Source organism: Ascidia mentula, chromosome 5, assembly GCF_947561715.1.
Source record: "Ascidia mentula chromosome 5, kaAscMent1.1, whole genome shotgun sequence".
Taxonomy (NCBI): domain Eukaryota; kingdom Metazoa; phylum Chordata; class Ascidiacea; order Phlebobranchia; family Ascidiidae; genus Ascidia; species Ascidia mentula.
The window spans coordinates 4,566,295-4,585,287 of NC_138570.1; the positions used below are offsets into that span (position 1 = coordinate 4,566,295).

General features: G+C 41.9%; 1 protein-coding gene across 1 annotated transcript; it reads right to left on the reverse strand.

The window, feature by feature from the left end:
• Positions 1-4,535: 4,535 nt before the first annotated feature.
• On the reverse strand, positions 4,536-17,483 carry LOC145902003 (uncharacterized). The gene is made up of 3 exons (XM_082989837.1): positions 16,457-17,483; positions 12,451-12,667; positions 4,536-4,710 (listed from the first exon to the last, which is right to left on the reverse strand). Exons 1-3 carry the CDS (start codon positions 17,481-17,483, stop codon positions 4,536-4,538), a joined length of 1,419 nt encoding a protein of 472 aa, XP_082845963.1.
• Between the last annotated feature and the right edge of the window lie 1,510 nt (positions 17,484-18,993).

The window sequence follows — 18,993 nt, forward strand, 5'->3', positions numbered from 1 at the left end:
CGATGTGATTTTTTTGCACAAGAACATAACCATTGTTAAGAGTTTGTGGCTTCAAGAGTCAGAAGATGAGCGAGTCGAACGAAAGACACCAACCATTAAACATTCAAAAATCATGCGCACCTTTCAAATAAGGGATAAATAAAATTTAAGCGCACCTCGTCAAGACCTTTCTTCCACGCCCATTTAGATTTAACCCCGGCGCGTTGTATTATAGGGTTTTGGTGAATCAATCATCGCTGGCTGTCTGGGTGTTTTGATAGTTCGCCATGCTTTCGATTTCCCAAAAAGTCATTAGCCCACTCAACTTCCTGTTCTTGTTTTCTTGTTGACTTTTATCCTGAGAGCTGATGACCGTGACCTATTTTTAAAATATGATTTCTATTTTGCGTCCCGAACCCTTTTCCACGAGTTTCCTTGATGTTACATTCCTTTGCTTCAATATGGTTGAAATTCCCCAATCACAAAAAAAAATTCGCACTTTTAATTATACAAAAAGTTTTTAAGTCAGCTCTTTTAACGGGGAAGTAGTTTTGTTGCAAACGTAAAGCAAGGATACCTGCGTAAGTTACATTTGGGCAAGGTGTAAAAGACCATTAAACCACGTTGGAAAACAGGACTTGGATATTCACAGCTTTGGCGGTAAACTCAAATCAGCTTACGTTTTCCTGTCATTTCTCACCACTTCAGGGTACAGAGGGTCCACGCTGTGCTGTACCACTGCGCCACCATAATCGTTAATCACGACTTGTACGTATAGACTTTGACTCTACGGCAGTGCCTTTGAAGCGGCTCGAGTCGGCGCGTAAGTCCTGTTTACTGTAAACCTTCGAATATCGGGATCATGGAAAGTAGATTGGCGTGACTTTGATCGTGCAATAGTCCGTGTTTACGCCGTGTTATGTCCGATAGATTTTCGGCACCGTCTTGGCGTCGACGCCACCATATCAAAACCGTCTGAAAGCCGATTACAAGCTGGTTAAGGATTGATTGTTCCAGAAGTTGCCGTCGTCCGTTTATTTTAAGGCGTCAGGCAAATTTAGCTTCGAGATTTTGAGGTTTTTTGAGCCAGCCGCAATTTGGAAACCGCGATCCTTCATTTGCTACGTTGTTCAGGCATAGTATATGTCCAATAATCGGATTTTCTCGTGTGCCTTTGATCCCGATTTCAATTTTTTTTGAAGAGTTAAATTAATCATCATTTTGTTATGAGTTGATAATTTTGTCCATCAAAATTAAACAAAAGCATAGTCCGTCCACGTACATGCTTTCTGACTCTTTTACATTTTCCCATATACGGACGAGCTTGACTTTTCTCTAATTTTAGCTTTTTCCAGCTGAACTTAATTTGATTAGTATTCGTAATTGAAATCATAATCTGTATTTTTAGCGCAGGGCGTTTTCCCAGCTAAATCACATTAAAAAAATTTTTCCAAACCATAAGTTTTGCATGGTACATGTGCAATACATCAGGGCACATCCGTGATTAGTTTGGGAAAACGCCCTTTCACATCCGTGATTAGTTTCCACGTGTCAGAAGCGGCACATCCAGAAACAAACCCCATTCGGCAACCAGAATTCAACTTCGATTACTGCGTTTAAGCAGGTCGTATCTACACCACAAGGGTAGAACCATTAAAGCCGACAATGGGGCCGGAATTTTAGCCTGACAAGCTTTTATATTAAAGAGGCACGTCGCCGCGTTCACGATAAGGATAAAAGCTGTGGACTCACAGCGGGCACCTTTCCATTTGCATCTGTCGCTCAAACAGATCTGTGCACTGGAAACCGGCCGCCTGCTTTTGCAGGCAACATTTATCCCTTGTTAGCAGCTAGACAACAGATGTGGCTTATACGGGGTCTGGGAAAACGGACGTGACTATTTACGCCTTTGTGTAAACACCAATAGGTTTTCTAAAATAAAAAAATAAATGCAATGTGGGTTTTCACTGGGAGCGTGGTTCACGTCAGTTTGTTATACCCGTATGCGTCGACATTATTGCTGTATGTCACTTACAACTACCTTTCGCCGTACCTGTGATAGGATATAGTGCAGGGCTGCATTGGCGTGCGTAGATATGGGCTACTACATTTAAAGAAGTGCCTTACCCCCAAACGGATTTCCAAGACAAACTTTCTCAGGTTCTAAGTGGTTTTGTCAAAAGCAAACTTTACCTTCATGATTTCTAACCTTACACATTTCGCAAGAATAGGAGCAGGTCAACATACTAACCCCCGAGCCCTAAAAGAGGCCGTGTTTGTTCAAGTAATTCATCCGCACGTCGAGAGGAGCGGCAAAGCGGTGCAATCGGTGACAAAGCACCGTGAATTTTTCCCATAAATTAGTCGGCAGACCGCTCGGCTCCTTTAGTAGATCTTCAGGCATTTGCTGGGAGTCTTGTTTTAATCTTGCGTGGTTGCTGCCGACAAACAATTTGTTTACCTCTCCATTTTGTCCGGCTTTGGTGTAATGACCGTAAACAGACAAGCGCGTGTGATTTCTATGTTATGCCCTATCCAGTGTCCATTGATTGTGTTGAATTCAAAATGGCGCCTATATCGGGAGACAAGCTGGGGAAGCAACATGTCGCCAAAACGTTGCTCGGCCGATTTGGCGACTAGTGTTGCATGATACTACGCGGATTTGGATTTGCACAAACATTAGATAGAGCATGCTATTATTTGCAAACGATGGAAAACGACTGAGACAGGTATTATAGTTTTAAATGTTTTTTAAACAAACTCATTGTTATTTGTTCCCCAACTTTTCTCCCTAACGTCCTTAACAAAAAAACAGCATGTTCAACAGACTATGTCGATTTTGAATCTATGTTGGTATAGCTTGCAAGTGCTAAGAACAAACATACATAAATTCGAATTTTGCGTGGTGATGTGGATCCTAAAATGCTTGTTAAACTACCAAATTAAACACTGGTAAACAGCAAGTACGTTGCGTACGACGTTTCCTTTTAAGTGGTCACATCGCATCTCAATTGACAACTGTTTACGTTTAAACGTCAGAACAGAGACTGGCCATTCATCAAGTGGCTAGCGACAAAGCGCAGATTATGACGTGACAATGATATCTTGAGTGCGAGCGACACTCGCTTTTCCAGAAACGTCGGAAGCGGCTTGTCGTCGCAACTGATAATTAAACCACTGAGCAAGATAATATAAAAGTATTCACGCGCCTGGAGGAGGAGTGATTTGACAGATAGAAACTTGAAAACCACTTCTTAACGAGTTTATCCCAAAGCCTAATTCGCGGAGTCATTTGAAACGGCGACCACCTCTACGTTGTCTTTAACGTTTTTCGAGTGCCTTTAATAACGTGTGAACTTTGAACAAATTCAAAAAAGGTCACCAGCGTTTAGTACGAAAACACGCCTGTATCCTCAAAAACATATTCCCCACATACATAGTTTTATAATTGTAGTTGTATATTAAAGTGAAACACATTTTAAGAGATAAGATGTATGGTCGAACACACTGTAAACGTAGCCAATATTTTCTGCAAAGCTCGTTTCTCTGCGTAATGGAGTTGATCGCCGTGGCATCGTACAGATGCAGTTTCAGTGATGGTTGAGTCACGGCTTACTACAGAGCCAATTCTTTATCAGACGATAATCGCGATCTTGGTTTATTTGCGGCTCTGGAGCTCGCCTGATACAGCATGGCCAGCTGTGTATAATCTCCGCAAAATTTCAGAATATACATAGCGTCGTGCGTTTGTTTTGGTCAAAACAATATCATTATTGCGACATACAGTGCGATTGGCGCTGGACATGTCCGATCAAGGAATGGAATTACTGTTATTCAGTTGGTCAGGTATATTGAATTACTTAAAACGTATATAGATGGGCCTACTGAAAATATTAAAAGAGGGCATTTTAATGCGATTTGATTGTTTATTGAACGCACAAACAAGGTAAACCGTATATTCTATTATATGTTAAACATGTTGGACAAAGCGAGTGAAAATCTTGAACAAAAAAGTTGCACTTTAGCGGAAATGTTTCAGCTGAAAAAGCGGAAGACTTGAAAGGGAATTTTTGACCGTCGCGAAAATGTTAAAATTATTTAAAAAACACGTTGGTTTTGGAATGAACTTTAGTGAAGACAAAATGAAAGAGCCGACAAGGGAACGAAGTGTAAACAGTGAAACTCTGCGAACACGATTTCGGGAATGAAGAATAGCAAAGGCGTGAAACAAAAAAAAAGAGAGAAACCATTTTGAAACGACGCAAATGCAGTTTTCGGCATCCAAGCTGCCAGAAACTGCGCCCACTGGACACCACTACGATAAAACGGCAAAATACAACAATTGCTCTGTGACAAAACTCCTTCAAATAAAAATATCCATTCAGGGCTGAACAGAATGTTTGTGGCGTCTGTACAAAATTGCTGAGATGTTTAGGTTACACTTCCATGACGCGCGCGCAAAGTCGCAGGCGCTCGTGAGGTTTACACATTTTCCTGGGGTTTTCACATAGATTTACGGGACGTAATTTTCTTTTCCTTTTTATTTAAAATGACGTTCAGGCGTTTTGGAGCCGAGCTTGGAGATTGTGAAGTGCGAAGAGGGAGGCGTTGCGTAGACACATGGCGTCTGGTGCTGGAATCGGAGTGCGCGCCAATGCTTCCTGTTGAAGTTGGCTGATGAGTCGTTGAGCTGCCTGTCGTTCCGCTTCTCGTTCTTCTGTGGTTTGACGCCTACATAGAAAAAAAAACGATTCAGTCAAGATATATTTTTGGGTAAAAACGGCTTCAATGGCAATTTTCCAGCCGGCCGTTGAGACTGTTTAAAAAAGTCGTCACATTCGCACAAAGCACTTGCCTATGGGTGGGGCGAATATTCTTTTCTACATTATACCAGCTTCATGCTGATGTTTAAACATGTGCTTTGCGAATGTATTGTTATACTGAGAAGGTCATAAGTTGTATATTTGTCATCGTCTGATGAATTGTGGTTTAAATCCACATATTCCTTACTAGAAATATTCTTTTTAACCGACAGTTTATTTTTTTGCTGTAGGTCGTCCTAACCTTGCTTCCACCAAACAATTGAACTGTCAGGTGGTGAATTTGCACCAGAACCAGCAGCAGAATGTGGACTTAAACCTAGGTCATTAATTATCCACACCCCGCCGTACACAATTCGTCACAAAGATTCCATCACCTTCATACTGCGTCAAAACGATCCGGACTAATTTGTTTCTGTGAAAGATTCGCATATAGCGGGTATACCGCGCGAGCGAACGTCAAACCAGCACTCTTAAAATGCGTGAAATTTGTTCGCGGGCGCGTGACACGAATCTGGTCGAGGCAAAACAAGATGGCGCGATAACGACCCGGGGTCAATATCTCCCAGCGTTTAAACACGCTACATATTCACCAAAAGGGACGCCATCGGGTTTCAGAGTGAAAGCATCGTTTCAAAATATTACCACACCATGTTGGGGGCAGCAGGTGTTCGCAGATTTATCGTAAATGGCCGTGACATCATTTTATTTGCCGTGTACCTCATGAGTCCGTATGCCAGGCCGTCATAACCGCATTGCTGTCACGCATCCCCCAATGCTTTTATACTGAATATGTCACGGATTATGGTTGCAGGCACACAACAGGTGTTGCGCTGATACGTTATGAAGATGGTGTCAGGACCACACTGGAATAAAGCTTCGGAATTCGACTAAAGGGTGATATTACTATTTTTACGAAAAGAATGAGCTTTTAAAAAGTTTTGCAGCTGAAGGGTAACCCGCATTGTTGTTTTGGTCAAGCAGCTTTTGAAATTATAACAAGATAAATTAATGTAACAAAATCCATGAAACGCATTGAAAATGTTTTGTCATTTTGACACCAGAAGCACAACTAAATTAAGAAATCAAACCAAAACACATAAAAACAAAATCTGTCGTGTCCACCTACGGAAGTAAAAATTCAAGACCATATCAATTTTTCTAGTAAGCAGAAATTACAACCACAGAGAATTGTAGACATGGCACACCATGTGGTCCCCATTTCATCAACACATGGGTAATGCCCAAAACCCTTTGAACACTTGACCTTTCGCTTACGTGTAAGGCGGGAGCTCGGGCAATCAACGCGAGCCGTTTGTCACGGCCAATTAAGAAGAAATTAGGCAATTGCGCGGAACTTACGAAGCGCTAAAAACGATTCTTATCGAAACGAGATTCGTCTCTCTGCACATCCATCCCAATCGGCCGTGGGATGAAGTTAATGCTTGCGGAATATTCAAAATATTATGAAGACGTGGCAAATTTAACGTTAAGAGCACTTCTTTTCTTTCTAAACATCTTTTGGGGGCAATTTTTGACATATTTTTTCCGAACCGTTGCTGCTATGCCAGCCAGGGAGTAAACAGCTTCTGAAGTGAAACACAGGAAGAACATCGTTGCGTAAAAAGCCGCCACTTTTACAAAAACGCCGCAAGTAGAACGTAAAGTGCTCCTTCAACGAGCGGAGCTTACCCAGTGGGGTCGAAGCCCCTTTACCCACACTCAAAAACACCCCCGAACCGAAAAAAACAGCTCATCGCCGGAGGGCGGGAAAGTATTTGGCGTTGTAAAAGACGCGTGAGCGTTAAGCCCAGGCAAAAACAACACCGTCTGCCCGGTACAGCTGCGCCCAAGCCCGGCGAAAGCCCCATACAGTCACGATGTCACTCGGCACCTGGGATAAGGGGGGTGCGTTAAGGGGGCAAGAGATAGACATCTTCGTTTGAAGAGCCCGTCGGCCGACGAGTCGGGTTCATACCAAGTGATACGAATGGCGGTCAGCAGCTGCTTTTGCGATTGCAAGGCGCATCGCCCGGGTCACGGCAAAGACTGAATGGACTGACAGTTGTTTTGTCAATGTTGGAACAAGTGTTTTTACCTTTCGCCAAGGCATAGCTGGATTACATATTCGTGCACCCAAACTGGATTTCCTTGTACTTCCAGACACCGAATTGAGACCAACAGTAAACCGTGCATTGTGTGGCGAATCTAGTCATTCCTGGAAAACCACCGTGAGTTAGCAAAAAAAACTAAATCACTTCTGAGTCACAACTTTTCGCGAAAGACTTTTTATTTTCTATCGCCAACGCCAGCGGAAAAACTTGATTCAAAGTCATTGCCTGGAACGGAAGAACTTGCGTCATACATTTTTTTATGCCAACAAACGTACGAATGGTGACGGTAATAAACTTGCATTGATATTCTGACGATATTTACGCCTTCACAAAGGCAAACTTTGTCAATTTTTCCCGAAAAATTATGTGTGAAAATGTGGGTCGAGTGGAATTAAAAAAATTTTTTTTCGGTACATCCGGAAAATAAAAAGATGCAGGAAAATAAGCGGTTTGTGCTGTGTATGTAGATATATAATCCGCATATGAAATATTATCCGCTTTTAGGGATTGTATTGTCTGTATGATGCCTTAAAAGAAATTTCACCGTTTGCTACATAGATGAAACAAAATGGCGGAATGCAACGTTAGCAAAATGATTTTATCAGCCCCAAGTTATAACGGTATTTCGTAACCTGGACGCATTTTAGCAGTTGTCATACTTTTGGCGAAATAAAAGTCTAACCAGCGATTTCCCCCTCATAGATTTTAACATCAAAAGGGGAGTGAAACTTTTCCTTCGAAACTACTTCCATTCTCGCGATATTTTCACATTTGAAAGAAAATGGGCCATACGCTAATCGTCTCTAGTGCGAGTTAACTACGTTCACAGAGTTGGCCCGGGGGCCAAAGAGGTCCCTTGGCAACGTGAATCTTTCGGCAGTTTGTGCTCCCGCCCCTTAGAGTTCGCAAATGAAATGCTTCGTTTCCCAACGCCGGGGCGGTCGCGGCCTTACGACGAAACTCGATAACAAACAGGCGCGAATTGATTCGTCCGCGCACACTTGACTTTTATGCGGCCTTTATTGGCCACTAATGTTGGCCAATTGATTTGCTACGCGTCGGCGTGCTCGACGTCGGACAGCCAGCAGCTCGAATCGATGCGGAATCATGGAGGTGCGTTTTGGGATGGAAATCGCGTTTCATCTGTCTGACGTTAACGCGTTTATCTCCAGTCCCCCCCCGCCCCGCTCATAATCAGGCGCGGCAAATTAAAGCAAAATTAAAAACTCCAAGCTGCAGCGGTTTGTCAAACGCGTCTTGCGAAACAAGGGCGAGGGAATATTTAATGAAGTTATAATCACGGCCAAATTGAGAATGAAATTTCGCCTTGAACGAGAGGTCCCGGCTAATGTCAGAGCTTGGTGTTTGTAGCATAGGAAAAGGATTGGGCCCTCAGGGAAAGGGGTCGCTTTTGAGTAATGCTCTTTGTCCCGTGGCGGGTCGATGCAAAGCGAATTGGCGCGGATTGCGCACGGAATTATCGCCAATTAAAAAAATATTGCTAACCCTTTTCCAATATGAGGGAAAACCGGGGTGTTCATTAAGGGCGCTGAAAATAAGTTGTTTTGTTATTTGTTCGATCGATTACGAAGAAAGCTGGGAGAAGAGAGATATCCAATGTTTGGATGATGGTCCGGTTGGTAGAAGTTACTGGGCGACCTCATATTCTATCCGATATACAGTGGCATTGCAGCCAAGCTGAATAGAGGCTCCTTTTTGATAAATGGAGGCGAACCTTTCTTATCATATGACACGGTATGAACTGTTTCTGCGTTATATTCTGGGTTTAGCGATAACCTTGAGAGGTTGCTGATATGCATAAACTTACTACTATTGTCTCGTTTTGCCTATCTGTGCATGCGGAATGCAGAGCTGGGGTCATTTGATCTGAACATTATACCCATAAAAATAATTGGCTTGATAGTCTTTCCTACGAAAGCAAAAATTGGTGCTTTATAATTTGGCTTACCGTTTTGTACATAATTTAATAGTTTTGTACAATTTTAAATGAACTATAAATTAAACGTGCCCGCGTCCAACTGTTGCAAGTAAGGCCGATAACAAGTGCGTAACTTTCAAAATTCCTAATGTTCCAAACCGTTTTTTTATGATTGCATATTGATTTCCGACTACAGTAACGTTATTAACTAAACGCAAATCCCTTTGATATTAACAGGGAGAAATTGCCTACTAGTAGTTTATTAGAGACCATGAAGTTATTGATGTTTTACTCTAAGCTAAATTTCAACTAGCTATCTCCCCGCCTCGGCATACGCTGACAACTAAACGTAAACAACACGGAAATATCAAAGCGTCGACGCCAAGGAGATTACAACAACGATCCAATCCAATGACGGCAAAAAAGCACTTCTAATCTTCAAGTTCGACGTTAATCGGATGAGGCAAATGTCGACGAACTGCTTGTTTCCCATGAGACCAACGGTTGGAACAAAAAAATATGAGAAAGTTGAAGCTCAAAAATAACCGTTTCCATGAAGGTTCTTAATTAATATTTTGAAATACAACGCTTTCCATTCCTTTCATGTATGATGTATGTAAATGTCTGTTCTATGACGTCATAATAAAACTAAAACATTGCAAACGTCGAAGTCGCCACGAACTATAAGTGTAAATTGATCCCCAGAATATATTTCAACGAAACCAGGGATTATTTAATTGCATTGGCGACACTGTTATGTTTTTCGTTTTTTGATCAAATCCAAGCATTTTATTGGCAACAGCAGACGAGTGTTGTTGAAGTGACGGGCTCCAGCCAGCAAAAATTGACGGGACGTCATTACTGCTATGAATAATGCACAACACGATTTGACCAGCAGTTTCTGAATGTTGCCAGCTTATATCCGATACAGTTTATCATCTCAATTTTAATATATTCGCGATTCGCGCGATCGTTATGGGGTTTTGACATCGTCGACCGCTTATTGAGTCGAATTTAAAAGAAAATCGTTGGCGGTTTTATCGAACGTGTCAACTTGTCTCGCGCGGGTGTTGTGGCTTCTGAGAGATGAGGGATTTGCTTCCAGAAACGAAAGAAGTGTTCGGTGTTTGGACATTTTTACTGGAGAAAACGACTTGCCTTGATTAAAAAACTTTACTCACATGCAATTTCTTTGGTACACGCCTTAATAGAGTATTTTAAGCAATATTAAATTCCTTGCCAAGCGCGTATGTGTGACATCTTTTATCATTTTGCTATACGTGACAGCAAACTGACGCTGAGATGCAAAAACGTAAACAACCGAAAAATATCAAATTGTTGTCGCAAAGGAGATCATACAATAGATCGGAGGCGAATCAACAAAAATGGCCGCTAATTGTATATTCGTAAGCAGCATCCTTACGACCGCTTTCAAACGTGTTTAAAATACATTAACCCGTAAGAATGCATGACGGGAAAAAGCAAAAACTTTGGGTGCTAAGAACATGACAAAAAATGTGTTATTAACTACCAAACCGTACTCCACCTAACTTAAAGAAACCTTTAACGAAAATGCCATTGATAAGCGCATTTGGACGCTCGCAATGAAAAATGCAGAGTTAAACGCGATTTCGCCGCCCGCGTTGAATGGAACGTCCGGTATTGACGGTCTGTTTGCCATCTTTTACAATCCTACTCACATCTGCGATGCCCCGATGCACTCCTCCTGTAGAATTGAGCTTTAAAAATAGACTAACTCCAGTAACATTGTCTTGGGCCGCGAGACGCCGGTGCTGTTTGGAAAGCAAACATGGACGTGGACTTTATACGAGCACTTGTGGTACCCCACCTGCAGCAGGCCAAAAATGATTCAAGGAAAGGGGGGTACGTACAACGCGCTGTATAAACACTGCCACCTCGGGTGCCATATCTGCGTCGGCGTAAAAACAGACCGGGGCTTGAGGCGCATTTTAAAGTTTATTTGCGGTGTCCCGCAGCCTGGTTACGAGTCCGACGTGGTCGATTTCGCGAAAAGCTGTGCAGTAAATCTTGCTTTTATTTTCGATATGAGATTGGTTTTCCACCATTTCCTGCGGCCGGATACGTAGGCTTTTTGTGTACAAATAGCGGAAAATATATGGCGGTCGGTTTGCCCCTTTACGTAAAAATGCCCTTTTGTTGTAAAACATCCCTAACGGAAATTAATCCGCGAATACAACTTATATTTTGTGAATCTAGCGTTTATAAATGTACTACTACAATATGGAGAAGAAATGCCCATATTTCCCCTTTCAAAAACGGCAAGAATAGCAATGTAATCTTCATGGACAGTATCACCGAACAAAGTGTCCCCAGACTTGTTTACAGAAGATCATTTTGTGCGCCAAAATACGATCCTTTCTGAAAACGTCCGCCTGACAAAACAAAGACATTTGAAAACCTCTAAATATAGATCAACGGCGCTGCTCCCTAAAATCAACGACCTTACTTTCAAAACATCTCCAACGTTACAAAATGCCCCATAAAGCGTCGCTCGGCGAATACACAAGAAATGCGGCGTTGTTTTGACAGTCAGAGCCAAGAAAATTGATCTGGGCGCTTTTCCATGCTCGCCTTGAGGCCTTTAGAGGGTCGGCGTGAAGCCAACGACCGACGGGAGGCCCACGCGGACCTTTAAATTAATTGACGTTAAACAGTCAAACGAAGTGACTCGGGTTATCCACTGACGTAGGAGGGAGTTTGAACGGAAGGTCTTTGGCATGGGAAATTGCGATATCTAAAGAATGCATCCTCCTTTACGCCGGTATGTTGAGTCATTCTGCACCGGGCGAAATATTGATGTTGCGAATTGCTTTCTGCGACCTCGTAAATCAACTCAATTTCAACGTCCAGCTTATCTGTACTTACCACTGTTAGTGTGGAAGATGTGGGGAATCGAAGGTGTAGATTGGGATATATGACTTAATGTCCATTAAGGAGTTCGGTAGTTGTGCAATTCTGTGTTTATTTTCTCGAGTAATAGCTTAAACGATATTATACACGGAGAATAGAACAACAACCTTATTGTAACTGAAACTAGGTTTAGATTACCAGGTAACATGATTAATACGAAATTGTTCGTTTCTTCCGTTGAAAAAACAAATTCTTTTTAAACAAAACGTGCAGGTTATTGTTTTTTTTTTACCGAAAAAACGACCAGTTTAGTGTTCAAGCTTTTTTTAAGTCAGCCATATATCAGTCCGACATTTTTTCTTTAGCGCGTTTACTTGTGGTTGAAGCATGATGCGCCATTTACACCTGACAAAGTGAGGGCGAATCCCGTAAAGTTGATGAATAAACAAATCATGCGCGAAGATCGGGCAAACGGTTTTAGGAATATACACTGCCGCTGTATTCCGACAAACCGCGTGAGTTTTTGTATATTATTGTTGTATGGCGTTTTTATACTGATATATAAAACGCGCCGAACTGTGGTGTAATTTTGATTGAGAAATAATTTTAAAACTTTCTCCAAAAGTTTCGAGCCCCCAAAATTACAAATTTTAAAATTGCTGTTTTGAGGTTAGTGTAACAGGAAACGCCTTTTTTGCAATTTTACCTCCATTTCGTTCGCCTGTTTTGGAACCACGTTTTCACTTGGGCGTCGGTCATCTTAAGGTTCTTGGCAAGCGAGGCTCGCTCCGAGCTGGCGAGGTATTTCTGTCGGTGAAACCGCTTTTCCAGCTCACAGATCTGGATTCGACTGAACGATGTGCGGGGTTTCTTTTTCTTCGGAGGAGTCCGATTCTGGTAGGGATGCCCGATCCTCCGCGTCACTGCAACATAGAAATCACACTCAGTGTTAATTTTGTTTAAGCGGGGAGTAAACATTTTTAATTTTTTTAGTGGGGAGGGAACAGTTTTGTTAACGACATCTGTCTGTTTAAACGCGAAGTTTTTGGTAGGCTATACTAGGCATATAATGTAACAGTCTGTGCTGTCAATGCAATAGTTTGATTTAATTTGACCAAAACAAACGCTATGGTAACGTTTTCACTTGATAAGTCACCGAAAACGTAACAGTGTGTTTCGAATCTTGACTCGCTCCATTTCAGAATGCATTCAAGGTCATTTGGTGCCAGTGTGCCGCTGAAACTAAGCACCACAAGAGCCACAACACTACTGGCACGGCGCACCGCCCGCGCTTTGTTTATTGTTTCAAATCCAGCGCAGGCCGTAAATAAATCCTCACAATTATTCGTTATCCTGAAGGCCAGTGAAAGTCTTTCCCACAAAGCGCAACATTCCAGAGGGCCCCGCAACCAACCGGCCAAACCGTACAAGCCGGTCTGGTGTTTATCGCCATTCGGGCTCAATCGAACCGCCCAGTCCGCCCTGCGGTTTCCCGGCGAAACATCAGAAGCAAATGCCAAGGGCAATGCAACACAGAGGGAAATGGATGGGATGTAGCATTTGTGTGGTTTACTTGTTACGCCGGTATGAGAAACAATGGTTAAAAACCATATGTTGCTGCCATATGCATTGATTCTCACTAAATTCCGCTCAACATTTATCCACATAGTGCATTGGTTGGGAAACGTCAGTGTAACATAAGGTATTAAAATCATAATACTTGACACCCAAACAATCATGGACACAAGCCTTTTTAGTAAAAACTACAAGACCTTATAATGATGGAGCTACACTAACCGCGTCATTCAAACTGATGATGGCATAAGTTCTTCCCGAAACGTTTTTCAAACATGACAATGTTAATAACAGTATGGGCCAGTCTTTTTATTCTCAGAATTACAAGACACATATTTGGCAGTAACGTTTTTGGCATCTAGTTGACATAATTTAAGGAAATATATTGCAATCAAAATGTGTTGTTAAATTGAAAGTTAAACTCTGTGTTATACACAACTAAACACACAATTACAAAGTTCTTTTTCGATTTATGTAAAAAATGAGACCTACATATTTCTGGGCAAGTTTGCTTGTCGAAATTATGAAATCTTTAAATCTTCTGTCCTATAATTATTTTGGGGGTAACAGCACTGGCCACCATTGTGACATAGGGGCCTTGTTTTGTGAATTTTCAACAAAAATTCAAACCAAAAGTACAACTTGGAATATTCAAATGTTTTTGTAACACACGAGACGAAATGGCCTCAGGAAAACTACACGAAATGTTTCAACTTAAAGTCTCATGCAAAATCAAGTGTTTTGCTTTCCCACTTTCAAAAAGTAAACTATCAATTTCTTCTTTTTGCGCAACGAGGTGTCGTGCACCCGGTTTTTCAGCGATATTTGAGCAATAATCCCGTATGTTAGACACAAATAATCGGCATTCCACAGGCAGAGACACCAGAGTTCGATCCAATAAGTCGTGGCTAATTGTTCCAACCCGCATGACTCCACGCCAGATTATCCGCCCATCAAAGCTCGGGCTGCACGAACTGCTGGCGCAATACAACATTTCAGGCAAGTAATCCACAAAAACTTGGCGGACACTCGCCAAGATCACAGCACTAAATCGTATCGCTTATGTCCACACAACGCATACCGGCCATATATACAAGAACGTGCTTAATTCCTTCGCACACAAATCGTTCTTTGATTAGCCGTTTGCCGCCTAAACGAGATCCATAAACCGTCCATTAATACCCAAACTTGCCGCAAGCATTAGTTAGTTTGTTTTAGAGTTGTATGTACGTTGGTGGGGTGTTATTAGTCCTTACTTGGTTGCTCAAAGGATTTTGGAGAAAAACAAATAGTTTTATTGTTTCTGAATATTTTATGTTTTTTTTCTTTTACTCCTAAGTACATTTACAAAAACATATATCTTAAGCATAGATTAAAGTGCCATGCATTGGATTGCGTGATAACTTGCACAAACAGGACATGTCAAAAATAAAATAATCCAGATGTGTGTACAAAACCTAATTTCGCGATATTTTTACCTTTTTGGGCTCATTTTGGTGTGAGAGTCAGTCTCTATGAAACAAAATTGAAATGTGAACCACGCAGAAAGACCAAGAGCGCAACAAAAAGAAGCACGAAACAGCACAAGTCAATTGAACCAACCCCATTACCAAGTTCTAATAAACACCCCAACATACGAGACAAAATGGCGCCAGTCAAGGAGAGGGCAACGAGTGCGTTGGAAGTTTGCGGTTAAACGCACCAACCTTGCCAAACAAGGGGTCTGACGGAAGAGGTTTGGGACACATGCACAAATCAGCTGCTTTCAAAACCCGGTAAGATGGACGTCATTTATTATCAAGACACACTGTAAAATGTTACTAAACTGTTGGATGATTTTGGGACAAATTTATGGAGTTCTGCGCAGATTCCCCTAGTAAACAACACGGTCTTGTCATTAATAATAAATGGGAGGCGACTCTGGTTTGAGTTTCAAGTGTGGGCAACCTTTGTTGAGCGTTTTCCGTCTTTTAATTTAAACAAACGAGGTTAAAGATGGGGTCAGTCATGTTACCAGCGGTTTCAATGACCCACGTACGTTGCTGAAACCATGCGCTAAAGTTGTTGTGCAACTTATTATTGGCTTTTAGTAAGTGGCAATCTTTGTCTCGGGCAGTTTCGCGCACATAACTGGGGGAACACAGTTTTAATTTTGAAAATGAGAATTTTGGTCACATCAACGACAACTGAACAGAAACAGTCACTTGTGTCTCCTGATAACACTAACAAAACAAAGCACTTCGGAATATCATTAAATACAAAAGACTTACTCATTTATACTCGCTAATGCTTTTTTTGGATTAAAAATTGCGCAAACTGTTATTGTGTGCTTGTGTGACGACTAATGGTTTCATCTTTAGTCCATCACAAATAGTTTCTTTCATACACCGCGTAATCGAGAAGTTCTACCAGAGTGTAACATATACGCTTAAGGCTATGCAACCATTACAACATAATCGCTTAACACCCAAACAGAGATGAATCTGATTTCAAAGCTTGGCGGAATTGTCAGGCACTTTACTGGGTTCAAGTTAACCGTTAATCAACCGAATTCAAGTCGGTGAGACCTTATATGGACGGGAAAATATCTTTCGCAGCAATTTATCTGTGGGGAATATATATACTAAAATTAACTTTTATTTGAAATATTTTGCAAATACTGTATTGTGGGAATTCTATCGGTGCTCTGTGTTTCGATGCTCAAAACAATTCATTTGATCCATGCAATTTAAATATGCCTGTGCGTGCAAACGTTTTGTGTCGGGCAACAGTAAATGACATTTCATGTAGGTCGATGTTTTGAAATCGTGGTTTATGGTCCGCAATAGGAATTCACCCTTTGGTAAATTACACTTATGAGTAATTTGGTTAAAATTTAAAACTTATTTTTATCTAAAATTCTTTCACAAATTGTGCTGAAGTAGTAGAGTATTAAAACTTGATGTCTGGCCTCCCACATCAAGGTTTTCTTATCGATAAATTTTGACGTGTTAGCTACTCTATATTTCAACACATGGTTTTAACGTTGAATTTGAAAATGCATGCTTTCAAGGAGTACTGAGAGTAAAGACTTCTTCGGGGACTTTAAGCTGCTTCACGAACCCAAGCAAATTAACGTGGAGAAATGCTTTACTCACGTGCAATCCGCTCTCTTCGGCTTTCCATCCAAGGAAAGGTTAAAAGGGAGGGTCTTGAAAGCTGCCGGTGAGTTGGCATCCTTATTAAACTCCCGTTGCCGACCGACACTGCGGCTACAGCTGTGTCCACTGCAGCCATGGCAGCCGCCTGTTGGTTTAGAGCTGTTTGGGAGCTATTTACGGAAAGCGCCGGTCCCGCAAGCCCTGAAACGCCGCAGGATGGCGGCTGTAGTCCTGAGGAAAGCAGTGCGGCCGCTGTCGCATAGCCGTTACAACAGCTTCCATAGCATTTAGCAGCAGAAAATGCGCCTGCGTACCCCGCGTGTTGTCCGGTTGTCCTTTCGTGTGCACACCCCCCAGAGTTAATGACGTCATCACCGCGTTTGACTTCACTAGAACTTGCGTTTGCCTCATGGTGATAACGACAAGTGCTGTAGGTCGGAAAATGGCCGCCGGGCTCGTCGCCCCCTTTGCCTCGGGGGCCTTCGGTTTGCTGATGGCTGTTTCCGGGTGACCCTGAATCGGACGAGTTTAGGGACGGGTAGCCATAGCAACTGTTGTTGTGGTCGGCTATGGCGTTGCTGGCACCCTTGTCATAATTGTTTATTGTGGCGTCGACGTTAAGCTTCTGAGAGTTCGCGTTGTCGAAGGAAAGGTGATGTGCGGGGTATTCGTGACCGTAAAGCCCGGAACTGCGGTTGTTGTAGCCTGGATAGTAGAACGAGGAGTCGCGAATACGACACCCATTGTAGTACTGACCGTTGTACAAATCCCCACCCCAGTAGTTTCCAAACTGGGGATAGAAGTAGCCGTTTCCAAAACTGCCCCCACTGTTGCCGTTGTCAGTTCTCTGCTTGTCATGATTGCTGCTGTTTTTGTTTTCACAGTAGGGGTTGTACGCATAGTGGTCTCTGTTATCGTCTTCCATTGGTGACCCGTCCGAATTAGGACTGAGGATTTGGTTGATGCTGAACGAGATGTTTTCCTGACCTTGCAGATGGGGTGGCATGGGCCTCGTCTGGTGCATTTTTGAAGTGATTTCTGATCCAGTTGATTCAGGCTGGTCGTGCAGGGTCGGCTATACCATTTCTGCTAAAACTACCTCAACGACTGCATTAATTATACTTGTCGTTATTACAACTGTTGGTCAAGCAACAATGGGTAAGTTAGTTACACTTATACTTAAACATGAAAGGGGACAAAACTGTCACAATATTATCCTCTAAATATGTGGCAGTACATGGGTCTGTCCTGCCTAAATCAGTTAAAAACACAAGTAAATTGGTTTTAATAAACAACAGCTGCTAAAACATTTACACTTGCGGTTACACTTGGTTGTTGAAAATCTAACTGGTGCTTTTACAATGTGCTATCCAATGCACCTAAGCACAACACAATTGCTGCACCTTCAAGATTCTGGTTCTCCAGGAAATACACTGCCGTCAACAACAGTTCAGCGAACTTCTTGAAACATGACTGACCAAAAAATAATCTCCCTTGTTCTCTCTCCCAGGCTGCGTTTAGCTTCAAGAAACCTTTTTCTCCGGCCTTCGGTGGGCGTTCTCTCTGTTCATGGTCGCTGGCCCGTGTATGCTTATACACAGGCGCCCATTTTGTGAAAGATTTCCACGTAGTCTGGTGTGTATCCATGTGTATAATGGTTTGTCACTGCACCTTAGGGTGGAGCACGAATTTTTTTATCGAACAAGAAACTGTGTGTAATTGACGACTTATTCACTGCTTTGTAATTCTGTAACAGGCTGAAAGGAAAGTAATTGCCCCTTGTAATTGCAAATTTCGTACATTAAAACATCATTAGTAAAGAAAGCTTTACACAAAAATGTGGGTAAAAATATCAATTGGCATTTATAATAACGTTGCATACTTATCTGTACAACAATTAAAAAATAAATTTGCAAATGAACGTGTTTGTGGGAATGTATGTACCCCAGTATGCCATACGAAGAGCATGCTGTGCCCAAATTTTAGTCAATTTCTTGCCATTAAAAAGTTTCCCACAAAGAGGGGTGTACTCCTTCTAAAGCTTCATGATTCATAATATCGAGTCGCATCGCGTTTGGTGCATCGAGCACCCAAATATGTGAATGTGCTTCCAATTAACGGTAACAACATTCCATATTTTCATTCCGAAATCGACCTTTTCTAACGCTACTTGTTGTGCGTGACGCAGGTGGAAACTTCACGTTTGCAGAATTACAATATAAAAGGTAATTTTATATTGTAATTCTCCAATTAACGGTGGTTTACATACATTCCACATATTGTCACGCTAAACGCAAAAGGTGCGCAAATTTCTTCCAACGGTAACCATATTCACCTTGATTGACATCTGTTTCAAACACTGGAAATCTCTAAATGTCAAAATATACTAAATTCACGGCATGGATCGTTAAAATTTAACCGCGTTTTCCCGTCGAAAGCTTATTAGACCCCCATTATTTTTACTCCCGGTTTCTTTCGGTCCGCGCCATTAAACCGTCGTTTACAATTATTGCCTGATGCCTGTCAATCAGTGG

Bases quoted from the DNA above. Each gene is read 5' to 3' on its own strand.
- LOC145902003 (XM_082989837.1), bottom strand. From the start codon at position 17,483: ATGCACCAGACGAGGCCCATGCCACCCCATCTGCAAGGTCAGGAAAAC. The intron at 12,668-16,456 runs GTGAGTAAAGCA...TCTATGTTGCAG, and splicing joins CCGAAGAGAGCGGATTGCAC to TGACGCGGAGGATCGGGCAT. The intron at 4,711-12,450 runs GTAAAATTGCAA...TTTTCTATGTAG, and splicing joins AACAGGCGAACGAAATGGAG to GCGTCAAACCACAGAAGAAC.